Source organism: Sinohyriopsis cumingii, chromosome 8, assembly GCF_028554795.1.
Source record: "Sinohyriopsis cumingii isolate HCF-2022 chromosome 8, ASM2855479v2, whole genome shotgun sequence".
Lineage (NCBI taxonomy): Eukaryota > Metazoa > Mollusca > Bivalvia > Unionida > Unionidae > Sinohyriopsis > Sinohyriopsis cumingii.
The window spans coordinates 19,868,520-19,882,654 of NC_142968.1; the positions used below are offsets into that span (position 1 = coordinate 19,868,520).

General features: G+C 36.3%; 1 protein-coding gene across 1 annotated transcript in view; it reads left to right on the forward strand.

Moving 5' to 3' along the window:
• The window catches only part of LOC149793090 (MYCBP-associated protein-like), a 112,389-nt gene that overhangs the window by 16,244 nt on the left and 82,010 nt on the right, over window positions 1-14,135 (forward strand). Inside the window, exons 4-5 of the mRNA XM_089968948.1 lie at window positions 7,711-7,775; window positions 9,066-9,172. Coding sequence (XP_089825074.1) covers window positions 7,711-7,775; window positions 9,066-9,172 — 172 coding nt within the window. The remainder of the gene's footprint in view (window positions 1-7,710; window positions 7,776-9,065; window positions 9,173-14,135) is intronic.

The window sequence follows — 14,135 nt, forward strand, 5'->3', positions numbered from 1 at the left end:
AGATAGGTCGGTACAAACAATTTTGTTGTTTTCTTTGATTCAGGTGGGTTTAAATTAAGCATAAAGTAGAAAATAAGCAATATTTGCATCCTGAATTTAACTTTGATCACAAGTACATCCTTTTTTTATTTTTTCTCCTGAAATTTTGCTTACCTTTTTCCCAAATCCCCTCTGCCTTCAAATGTAGGGTCAGAAAAAATAGTGTCGGTAGGGTAACTGCAACCATGCATAACTTTTTTATTTGACCCAAACTGATGGTTCAAAGGGCTAATGTAAGTTTATAAACATGGTTGACTTACTATCACAGTGCTTTCAAAGAAATATGGGGATATAGTATATATATGGGTATTCATACATGTGTAATGTCCTTTATTCCTACATCATTGAAGCTAGATCATGAAACATGATAGTCCATGATTGTGCCAACATTTTTCAAAAATTTAGATTTTTCCACAAAGGGTTGACTGGGATTTAGGACAGTTTTACAAGATTTAAAAAAAACTTATGATTTGAATGCCCTATATGTCATAGAATTGGCATTTGTGATCAGTGACCCAAGTGTAAATACATAACAAAATGGGACCACTGAGGGATGCACTTGGGTCTTTTCCTATCCCCAGAGACTTATTCCCAGGGTCATTGCGTATAAACTATTGAGATCTGCACCCAGTAACCACATATATACTTACTTTCATGAAAAAACAAATTAAGACATGCAGCTGACATTGATTCTAGGGTCTGTCCCTATCCCACCAAAGACAGCAACCTGAGTCATAGCTAGGAAACTACTGAAATTTATAACCACATAATACACATCATCATCATCATTGTTGTCATCATCATCATCATCATCATCATCAATCAATCAATCAATCCCTTAGCTCAAGTGGTTGTTGGGGCACCACAGTTGACCTTACATCCAATTCTCTCCATCTTTCCCTGTTCTCTACTGCTCTTTGTGAATCTCCAAATCCCATGCCTGTCGACTCCTTAATGTTGCTTTCCGACCTCTTTTTCTGTCTGCCTCTTCTTCTGCATCCTCACACTGTGATTTGCAAGGTTCTTTTTGTCTATCAAGATGATCTTGAGACATGACCGTACCACTTCAGTTTTCACTTTTTTTTACAGTGGTCAAAAGGTCTTTTCCATGAAAATGTTGAAGAGTGTAGGTGACATTATACATCCCTGTCTGACTCCCAATTTTTGTTCAAAACCAATCTCCTCTGCTGTCATTGATGAGGAGCACTGGTGGCTTTTTGTCATAGAGATGTTCAACAACCTGAACCAGGTTTGAGCTGATGTTGTACTTCCTCATAGTTGCCCATAAGGCCATATGTCATACCCTATCAAAGGCCATTTTGAACTCTATAAAGATGTGGTATAGATTCTGCTGATGTTGACGATATTTCTTGCAAAAGTGTCTGAGATTGAAGATTTGTTCTGTGGTGCTCCTTCCTGTTCGGAAGCCTGCCTGCTCTTCAGCAATAATTTTCTCAGCTTGAGGCTTTAGTCTGTTGAGAATTATCTTCAGCATGACTTTGCTCGGGTGACTGATCAGACTGATGGTTCTGTATATTTAACATAGCTATAGGTTTCCTTTCTTGGGGAGCACGATGACCAAGGATTGAGTCCATGTGGTGGGCCTTTCTCCTCTCTGCCATATCTTGTTGCAGATTGTTGTAAGGACTGACTATCTCTTCTCCTCTAGCTTGAATGAGCTCTGCTGGTATGTTGTCAACATGTTTCCTTTCTTTAATGACCTAACTGCAAGTTGTCATCAATTTCTTCTGCCTGTGGACAATTTAGTACTGCTGGATCTCTTTGGACCTTATGATTGTCTGAGAATATTCTATCCATTGCTTGAGGATCTCTCAGTCTTCTGTGAGGCATTTTCCTGATTTGTCTTGATGGTGGAAGTTTTCCCTTGTTTATGGGTTGTGAGATCTTTCACCATTTGATATGCCATTTTGCTGTCATTTCTACTCGGACTGTCTTCGATTTTGCAGCATTTTCTTTCTACCCAGGATTCCTTTGCCTTTTTCATGCTTTTCCAGCAGCCATGAAAGCTCTAGGGATTGTGGTGATTGTACATTGACTGAAGGTAAAGCTGAAGGCATACAAAGATCAAAAGAGCAGTGGCATACCCTACAATTATTCAGAATTCCAACTCATGCATGCAGATATTGTGAAATTGTTGGAAATCTTGTTAGTTGTGCCCCCCCTCCCCTTTTCAGCAGAATATGAAGAGGGTTCAGTCTCATGAACAATTATATCATAAGTATAAGGTACTGGCAGTTTCACTTTTTAGGGGTTGTTTTTCAAATAATAGTAAAATAAAAATATGATATTGTCAGGCAAGTGGATTATAAGTCAGAGCAAGTGATTTTTTTAAAAGACATTTACCCATTGCATGTGTCTGAAAAAGACTTCTTTAAGCACAGCTATGTAGCAGATATCATATTCCAGCACATCACTTCAGTAATTTGGTGTGTATGTAGTGAACAGAGGCCATGCTACGATGGAAATGTCATATCCATCACACCACTTCATTAATTTTGGAGTGTATGTAGTGAACAGAGGCCATGCTAAAATATCATATCCAGCACACTTCATTAATTTGTATTCTTTGTAGTGAACGTTGGCCATGCTAAGATGGAAATGTCATATCCAGCACACTACTTCATTAATTTGGAGTCTTTATAGTGATCAGTGGCCATGCTATGATGGAAATATCATATCCTGCACACCACTTCATTAATTTGGATTCTTTATAGTGAATGGAGGCCATACTATGATGGAAATGTCATATCCAGCAAACTATTTTGTTAATCTGGAGTCTGTGTAGTGAACAGAGGCCACTCTATGTAGCAAATGTCATATTCCAGGACCCCATTCATTAATTTGGAGTCTGTTTAGTGAACAGAGGCCATGCTATGATGGAAACATCATATCCAGCACACCACTTCATTAATTTGGAGTCTTTTGTAATAAACAGGGGCCATGATATGATGGAAATGTCATTACAGCACACCATTTCATTAATTTGGAGACTCTGCTGTGAGTGGAGGCTATAATAGGATGGAAATGTCATATTCCAGGAAACCACTTCATTAATTTGGAGTCTGTGAACAGAGGCCACAATAGGATGGAAATCTTTTAAAGAAAAATAAAAAATGGAGATCACCTTTGAATATACTTTTCAAGACTTGCATTTTTACACTAGTCTTCCAGATATCTTTGTTCATAAAAGAGTTGTATTAAGAGAAGACTCATCCACATTAATCGATAATAACATTATTTTAACAGATGGAAATGAACTTTTACCATGTATAAAATTTTGATTTTTTTTTTTATCCTGCACTTTAGCTAGGTATATTGTTATAATCTTCATCCATCCATCTTTCTGTTTGTTATGACATCTCAGGTAAAACAGCTTGGTGGAAATTCATGAAACTTTGTCATTATGTTGGTATCAATCTGCACTATAGGTGTCATCCTATGCTCCCACCCATGGATTGCCTGGGAGGATGTCAAAGGTCAGATGTACAAATATTTTAATTACAATGACATTTTAAACTATTTTCTTACCAAACTTTCTAGACTTACGGTCATAGCAGGAAGATGCAATATATATTTGTCAGAGTTTATAATATGACCCTTGGGTCAGTGTCAAGGGGAATACAAAAATGGAGGATTTGGGGTTGGAATATGTAGGGGGATTTTCAATGGTAAGCAATTACAGAGTGTTTTATTTTACTGTAACAGTTTGAGGATTTCATTTCTTGATTTACAGTGTTAGGGGCTTTAACTAAGTACATGTAACATGAAAGAGCAAAGCCAGCAAGTGTTGTATAATTTAGAATATCAATTAATTTTCCTAAAATGCAAAGTGAAATAATAAAAAGTAACTTTGGTGAGAATTCCTAAAGTCCTAGAAGTTTTATCAATTCCAATAGTTCCAAGTAATCCAAATATGTTCCAAAGGTATTCCGAATGATAACTGTAATGTACTGATGTACCAACACAACAAATGAATCACTGTTTTAAATCCAGATATCTTATAAATGAATTCACAATAAATCCTATAGAGCTATAAATCTAAATGTCCTTGAATGTTTCACTGTAATTCCATACAACTATTATTGAAATAGTCTTTAAATGAATGTTACAGCACCGCATTTCCAATGAATAGTTATATTAAATAAATGAAATTGTCAACTCATTATATTTCTTCCATGACCAGTATAGTAATATCAAAAATAACAAATTCTGTATACAAATCCTTTTATATACTAAGCTAATATGCAGTAAAGAGTAATCAGTACTGGAGTTATAAATGAATCATTCTGTAATTTCAAAAATTGATTGCCATCAGCAAGAGTCATGTGGTTTTTTCTAACTAATATGAAACTCAGTCAGCTTGGCCTTTTTAGAAATTCTCATGACCTCTATTCACAACACGTTAGATAATGTGATGTTTACTTGAACTAATTCTAATTAAAAAATCAAAATTACTGATTGCTTTGTATGCAAATAAATGTTAAGCAGAGCACATGTTTTAATAGGGTTAACTGGAGATTTTCCAATGCAGCCTTCTGATTGGTCAGAATATTTTCAAGTGAAATTGTGAGCTGACATAAGTGTTAAGACTACTATGAGACTGTGTGCTCTAATCCTGAATTTTAGCAAAAAACTGTAGTGTTATTTAATGAAATTCAGCTCCCTTCTAAAAGGAAAGCTGCTTTACACAGATTTGACTCTTGTGCTGCGCATGTAAGATGACTTACATGAATCATTTCCATGGGAATATCCAAGGGAGGCTCCCATTGTAGATTACAAGTCGCTGATGTTTCATGATTACATGATATATGGAAGTTTTCTGGTGCTTCAAACGCCTCTGTGGAAACAAAAAGAAAATGTATGACTTGGGTGAAATATTTCAGTATAGCAAAAAGAGTATCAAAGACTCCAATAAAAGGATAGAAACATTTCTCTCTCATTAATATTAAAATGTCAATCCTTTTTTTAGAACTTTACTTTCATTTAGCACCGTATCAATGTTATTGTGCCGAGGTGCCATTAAATGCTCTTGTGTAAATACCAGATCTTTCACCAGTTGATATGCCATTTTGCTGTCATTTCTACTTGGACTGTCTTTGATTTTGCAAATGAAACATCATACACACTATACATGACTCTTATACAAACTACGATCAATGGATTTTTAGCATTAAAAATGACATTAACTAAATGACCCTTGTAGAACTATTATTATGAAAACGTGTTACGATTTTGTTCATCTGTCTGTAGAGCTGGGTACCACATATAAAGTGTACTGTATTATACTGGGGTATTTCTGTACATAGTGTGATATGTAACATGGTATGCTGCAATTATATTGGGGACCAACAATTTTAGTTTTCTGAGGCAGGGGTCTTTGATCTTTGTTTTTCATTTCCAGCTCTTGAATAAAGTTGGAAAAATGTCTTGTTCCATTTGATAGCAAAATAATCCATATTATATCCATTATATTGTTTGAAACAAATTAATTATCTTGAGATTTAGAAAACAAAATAATTGGGCTCAAAAGAAAATCACAGCCCCCACCCCACCCCACCCCTGAAAATTAAATGGTTAGCACCTAATAGTATAAAATATTTGTTATGTGTTTGTTAATTGTTGCATAAGTTGTCATCTAGAAACCTTAACTAATGTGGGATGATTAAACTTAAACTATAGCTGACAACGTACAAAAGGCATAGTGCTGACATTATATAGCGTGTTGATAGAAATAGAAAGTGTTGACATTGAAGCCAACAATTTACTAGCTACACTATTGGCAGGGATACTTTAAATGGGATGCCAACACTGGCAAGATGTATATCAGACACAGCCAGTCAACATAAAACACAATGACTCAACAAAAGAGAAAATATTTAGCAGACTAGAAAAATTATGTAAAATTCAGACAGAAAAAAAAACATCATTCCTGAAAATCTTAAGATGATTCTCTGTCCTACAAAATAATACACATACCTAACACATGAACGTGCACTAGTAAATAGTCTGAAAAGTTTTCAAATGTTGGGTTTCTTCCAAATATCTTTCATAGCATCTCATTTGGCCACCATGTCAGCATACATAACACGTGTCAAACACGTGATTAAAGGTTCATCAGTATGTTTGTAATATTTTAAATTGAGGTGTGACAAATTCAGCTATTTTGGAAAAAAATCTTTTGGAATTATTTTGTCAGTGTTTTTTGTATCTATATTGTGTGTTTAACTTGTGTCCCTGCTTTGTAGAAGGTAACAATCATTTGTGAACAACAATAAATAGCTAGTATTTGTCCATGATTCTAGTGGTTAGAGCATCCACCATGGATGCGGGAGGTCGTGGGTTACATCCCCGGTCGAGTCATACCAAAGACTTACAAAATGGTACTACCTGATGATTGTCATGTTATTTGCCAAGATCTAAGTATGCAGACCTGACCTTAGCTATGGATTTAATGGGAAAATGACCCATATCCTGGTCCTCTTATTGTGTCTTAGGTTTTAAAGGTTATAATCAACAGAATTATATATTCCTATTTTAACCACTGTCTTGTAGAATCAGTCTTTTAGTTTTTCAGTTATAATATCAGAGGAATTGTTTCATTTTTCATTAGAATTACAAAGTGTTTATTGACTTTTCTGACTAAAATGTTGCTTTGTGAATTCATCAAAGATATTCTAGATTATATCATTGTGATACACCAAGACTGTTGGCACATAAACACATTCAAGACCTGGGATTCATGTGGAACACAATTGGAATTTGTTCAGAACACTCTGTACTTGGGCTTGTGAAAGAACTTTTAGAATTATTTGGGATTTAATTCACAGTACTGCGGGTTCCTTTTAAATTTCACTTTTTATTCTTGGGAAATGAATTATTTGTTGAAATTTATTAAACTTGTTGGTTTTACTTTTTTCTGTTATTTAGTTTAAAACCGTAGAGTCGGGGCCCCGAGTGGCCGAGTGGTCTAAAGTGCTCTCCATTACGGATCACTGCCTTCTCACCTCTGTCTGCATGGGTTCGAATCTCGGATTTGGCCAATGTGGGTATGTGAGAAGGCTTGCCAGAAGCTTCTCGTGGGTTGGTGGTTCTTTCCGGGGTTTTCCTGGGTTCTTCCTCCACCATTAATACTGGCTGTCATGTATAGCCTATCATGTGCTGAAAAATGGCGTTAAACCCTACAACAACAACAACAACAACAAAAAACACAGAGTCTTAACAGTCATGGAAAATGAAAACATGCTTGTAATACTGTTAAATTCATAACATAATTGCTTAACTTAATAAAGGAAACTTAAAATGTACAGTAAAACATATCACAAAAAAATACTGTGCTAAACCAGTATACCAGCACCTCTATCTGCCTGTACAACTGTGTGTCTATTCCCTATTTTTTTCCTGCAAAATAACTGTAGATCTCCACTGTCTATCATTACTAAACTAAAGCATGGATAAAATATAATTAAAATACTATTTGCCACCTCATGGGTACATAATCTTAATGTACCATTACATATAGCAAGTATTCCATCTTTATTTTAAGCAGAAGGAAAATCTCTGATGACAGTTATGTAAGATGTTTCAGCTAACAAATTTTCAATCAATGTCAGTCTACGATTTTCAATTGTTATTCATCTTGTCTTTTTGCAGACAAAGAGTTCAAGTTTTGAGACCTGCCCCAGAAGATGCAGAATTGAGAGTTATTAATATCTCCAGTATGCATTTTTGCTGTTCTTTTTGTTCTAATAATGCATCTTGTTTTTTTCACCAGTTCCTAAATGTTTGCTATTCTTATTTATGGTATTGCATGCTCAAATACTAATAATGATCTGTCGACAGGAATAATTGTATAGGAGTGTAAACATTTTCAGAAAATGTGGTTGCCCATGTGACAAACCTGATAGCAAAATCTATTTGCCCACCAAAATTTTGTGGTTGTCCAATTAAAATTCCATTTTACAATTCTGTTGGAAATGATTATTCAGCAGTAAATGAGACTTTTTGCCAAAGGTCTGATCAAATTATATATTTCCTTTGTCGGTACAACAACGAAAAAAAATTATTTAATCAACCATAGGGCTGTCATATTTGCAGAAAGCTATAAATGTTTACTTAACTGTTAAGAAACAAAAGAATTCCTTTTAAATGTGTTCTTGCATTGTTGTAGCAGGCCAAAAAGATAAGGCGGCTTTCTCAGACAAGAAAGTGATAACAGAAATCAGTTTTTTTATCAGTAATGTGAAAAGATAATGATATATTTCTCTAAGGCATTGAGGTATCTTGTCTTAAAAAATGCTAATCTCACTTTTCATGTGACATGTATATACATATCACATGACACAAGTACATTCCATGTTTATTGATACATTAATTTTAGAACAGCAGCAATGTTTTTAATTCAGGTGGTCACTCAAAGTGAGGGGTTGTATACAAAAATATTAGAAAAATGGCACATGCAGCCTAGGTGAGGTAGCATCACATGTAGATAAGACTGGTAAAGCTGACATTTTGCTACATAAGGCTTATTGTTATTTACTAGATATCAACATGAATGTTCATAGTAAGATTTTAAAGGGAAACCATGTGAGGGAATGAGGGATTTAACTCTGCACAGAGTCTTTTGACCCCCACCCAGTAGTGAGAGATCTCAGGCTATGTGTTCACATTATTGCTAATTTTTCAGTGACGTGAAAATTTTACTGTCCCTATGGTGATAGGTCTCAGGTTATGTGTAAATGTCATAGCTAATTTTTCAGTGAATTTTGACATTTTCTATCACACTATGGTGAGAGGTCTCAGGTTATGTGTACACTTCATAGCTAATTTTTCAGTGACTTTTGAAATTTTCTATCACACTATGGTGAGAGGTCTCAGGTTATTTATACATATCAAGGATAATTTTTCAGTGCATGTTTGGCTTTTACTTTCTACATTGAAAAAAGTATCAGATTTTTTTATGGTTAAACTATAAAATTTAACTAAGATCTAATAATTTTATTTTTCAGGATACAGAGGTCCAAAATTAGACAAATATGGAAGAATAAATCCTCACAGCATTCTGGGAGAAGTGGAGGACTTCAAGAGGGAGGCCCTTAAGAGAGGAGAGTTTTCGGTAGAAAAAGAGACAAGAAATTTGTCTTTATTTATCATTTTTATATTTATCATCTTATTTGTTAACTTCATCAAAATTGCCTGCATGGTGAACAGTACTTACAGATCAGTTTAGTTCTTGGCTTGTTTTTGTTAGCCATGTAAGTAAAGTGCCCTTTATTCATAGTGTGGTACCTCTATAGTTTGGGACAATTTTAATAATTTTCCTGAATTATAAATTTGTTGTTAGCATTTCTACTCATAGCTAGTTTATGCAACACATGATTGATTTTCACCTGTATATGCCATTGTTTTGCTCTTTCTAATTACAGGTGACAGGTTCGATGGGCAGGTTTAAGTGTAGTGATTAAAAGAGTTTCAAGCTGGCATCAGATAATTGCCCCACTTGCAGTTTGAGACAAGAAGGTTGTTTGTACACAAATGGATGGAAAATAGATAGGCAAACCAGCTAGCCAGATCCCAGACACAGCAGCTGAACTTGTATCTCACAGCACAGCATGTTGGACCAGTTGTGACATGGTACAAAAGACCTGGTGGACCAGACTCATATATTCCATCTTCTCCAGTGGTCTAAGTGGTTAGAGCATATGCCTTGAAAATAGGAGGTCGTGGATTCAAACTCCGGCAGAGTTGTACCAAAGACTTATAAAAATGGTATTAGCAGTTGCCTCACTTGGTGCTCAGCATTAAGAGGTTAATATTAGGACTGGTGTCAGGATAATGTGACTGGGTGAGACGTGATGATAAAAGTCTGCTGGATATCACTATAAACTTCTACACTGCAGACATTGTAGTGATTTGACTCAAGTTGTTAAAGCTGTGTTAAAAATACACACACACTGATCCTCCCAGTACTGGCTACTGTGATCTTTCCCGTGTGATCTTAGCCAGTACTGGACTTTGTCCCAGGATGTCATGTGGCCATGGATTGCTCAGATATGATCACCATCTACAATGATGGCACTAGTTATAGTGACTTTGCTAATACCAGCCCTTAACTGCAGATCATATTTAGCCCCAGCATACCAGTACAGCTTGCAAGGTGGCATCAACTTCCTGAATTGGATACATTATTCACTTCTACCCAGTCAAGGCTTCTAGATATCAACAGCACCTGGCAGTTGCAACATCAGTGCAAGCTCTACCCCATATGCAGTGCCTCCCCAGCAATTATGCCAGTGCCCACTGATTCATGATTCTTTCATTGAATGATGACAGACAAATCCATTACTGGTCCAGGCAAGGTGGCATCAACTTCCTGAATTGGATACATTATTCACTTCTACCCAGTCAAGGCTTCTAGATATCAACAGCACCTGGCAGTTGCAACATCAGTGCAAGCTCAACCCCATATGCAGTGCCTCCCCAGCAATTATGCCAGTACCCACTGATTCATGATTCTTTCATTGAATGATGACAGACAAATCCATTACTGGTCCAGGCTTCACCACAACCTTATTATACAGGCTATGGAGACAGCCCAGTTCTAGATGCCTGGTACCAGTCCAGGATGATGGAGGATAATTGAAAGAATGTCTGGTGATAATTGTATTCCATATTGTACTCAGGCTGCTTCAAGGACATGTTCTACCAGACCCAATGCATTTGATGAGACCTTGTACCAGTCCTGTTGAAGTATAAAGGTCTAGCACCAGAGAGTTCCATCACAGTACCCGACACCTGGAACCGGTCCTAGAAAATAGGTGTTGAACATCTGCAGATAACCATGTTGCAACACTGATATGTTCCCCGGCTTTATTCACCATAATACACAACCTATTTTATCTACTGTACCCTTCATAGGAATGCTTCATATTGCCCTACTTGTCTGTTTGCAGAGATTCATGTGCATGCATGCCATCTTCCTTTTTGATCTGACAATGTCCATAAAATGCTCAGACATCCACAAATCATAGACATGTTTTTTTTTAATTTTATCTCTGCCTACTAGCTACAAATAACCACTCACCTTCCCTAAATCCATTGACCTCTTAGTTGAGAAAGACCAGTCATCAGTCAAGCAACTACTAAAGTCAAGTTAAGTCATATACATGATTTGTTGAGCTAAAATACCCTTCAAAACATGAGTGTCAGCATGTCATTTTGCACCGGTGAATTCCATGTAATTTTAGCTTGGTTGTGAATAGAGACATTGCAGGCCTGGGACAGCAAGACCTTTGTGTATGGACTGGAGGCCCTTCAACTGCTTGGAAACTGCTTGTGCTGACAGGATCCAGGTTTGAACTGGTTTCCATATCTATTTTCAGTATCCTGAACGTAGCTTTACTGTTCCATTGAGAACCCCACTGCCTCATCTTTTGGGGCCAGTTTTTCATATGACTCATTTGCTAACAGAGCAGTTCAGCACTCACTTTCATTACCATTGCTGCATCTGTTAAGTTTCAGCTATGGAAGGAACTGCTTTTCCTTCCACACACACACAATCATGAAAAACCATCAAAAAGCCATTTGTAGTTTAGTTTGCAACAAACTACCAAAGTTGCCAAACTCACAGAGGCCCAACAACTCAAAGCACTTTCTTCTGAAAATGAGGACCCAGTTTTCACTGTCCAACGATGACAAAAAATGACAAAGGGCCATTTATGTTGCAGCTTCCATGCATCAGCTCTCAGTGAGAATGATACCATGCTTTCATTGCTCTTTCTGACTTCTGGTGCTAGGTGTTTGATACTTTTCACACAATGGAAGCAACATTTCCCCCTTTTCCCTATTGGTGTTTCAGGGTGTTTTAGAGAGGTCCACCAGACTTCATTTAGTACCCTCCCCCCATCATCACGGATATTCCAAGATACCCATTCAAGTTAATGTTCAATAGCAAGAATGAACACTTTCTTTATTGATTTAACTCCAGACCTATTCCCTGGTTCCTGATTCAGTGACAAGCTTCTGCTCATGGGTCTGACTTTCTCATCCACATTATTCGCACACAACATTCAAGTTGGAGATATTACTGTGGATTAGCAACACTGTTCATGAGGACTTTGTTGAAGTCAGTCTTGACTTCTGAGACGTAGTCCTTTACTTTCTCATTTACAGATCTACTTGGAAATCAATAGGTTTGTGGAGACAGAGGTGTAATGTACTTCAAAACCTCCTTCACATTCCTGATATCAAAAACTTTGTGATTAACATTCTTCTAAATCACTAGGTCACCTACATCTAGTGGCATGGAGGAACTAATGATACAGACCCCTGCCTTCAGTTTTTATAAGAGTGGTGTCATTGTCAACAAATCCTTCTTCAAGTCTACCACATTGCAGGCAGACTTACTGTCCATGCAGACTTTTTCTTCTTCTGGAATCATCCATTTCATACCACTTAGACCATTCCCCCTCTGGTAGACTTGTTTGTAACAAGGTGGAGATGCCAAGAGCCTGACCTTTGTTTCTCCTGTACCTAATGATTATTATGTTGAAAATTGTATTCTTTGACTTCCCCTGAGCTGTTAGAGTATGGTCAGAGAAGAATGATTGTTATTTATTTTTTTTTTTTTAATGCAGATAACATGTAAAATAGACTGTGTAAATGATATTTCATTTTATTATGAGTTTGGCCTGTTATAATCACACCATTTGCACATTTTGTCAAATGAAGGGCATCAATTGGACCCATATTTGTTAAAACTGGCTGAAACACTGTCATAATCATGGGTTAGTATGCCATGATCTCTGGCATGTTTTTTGCATCATAGAAAAAGGTGGTCTTAGAAGTTAGGATGTGGACAAAATAAGGACCTCTCTGAGATTCTCGTCTTTGTTACCTTGAGACTGAAGTTTTGACCTTTGGTACGTATTGATGTAACTGTGTGTTCTGATGTGTCTATAACTTCAGTGACTCACCTGTTATATAAAACCTGCTTTCTGCTTGCCTTGGCTCCAGCTACAATGCCCTATAAGTCAACCCAATCCATCGTAATTCCATCTTACATGACTGTACTTGTTTTTCTTGCCTTTAAAAGACTCCTACTCATCAGCAGCCAATCACATGTCTTAAAACCACTTCCTGTAACCTCTCAGTCCAAGGTCATATTCAAGACCCTATCAGGAAGACTATTTTAGGACACATGGTTGTGTGACTTGTGCTAATTTTTAAGACAATAAAAACCTCAACTAAATGCATGAAAATCGTGCATTATATTTTTAAGTCCTATTTTCATTTCTACATTAAATTTTTCCAATATTCATAAAATTCTCCCATTTTTTAAGCTCACCTCAGTTAGTACCAGACCTTTACTAATAAAAAGTTAAGTTCACATTTTACTGGCATAAGATTTCATGATTTGACCTAAATTACACATTTTGATGACTCCAGTAAATTTTGTGTGTTAACCAACTAGGATTTTTGCACCTGTATATATAATGTTATACCTAGATTTATGAAACTTGATAGGTGGATACATCTTGGTAAGAACTGCACTCTCATCATAAAAGTAGGTCACTGTGTCCAGTATTTCAAGTTTTGCTGACTTTTCTTAAATTTTGTGTTTTAAGTTCAAGCTTTGTTCGCCTTAGAATCATCAAACTTGATGAACGTATACATTTCTGTTTGTACCACACCCTTACCACAAAAGAATGTCTCTGACCTTCATTTCACATTTACTACCTTAGGTTTGGTTTTTCATTCAGCTCATAACTGGTAGGTTTTTTATGCTGTTCTAACTAGGCTCATGAGAGTTCGTGAGAGTATGTATTTTGAGACATTTTATATAATCATCATTGCGACCTATATTTCATGCTTCACTGACTGGTAAATTTGTGTTTATTTCTTTGTTCATGTTAGAATTAGCAAGACTAGATGATCATATGCATCTGTGTTGCAACAAAAAGAATGTTACTAACCTACATTTCATATTTTACTGTTTTAGGTCAAGATTTGCATTTAGCTCATAAGCAAATAAGCTTTAAGCATCATATGTATATCCAGATTCATGAAATTTGGTAAGG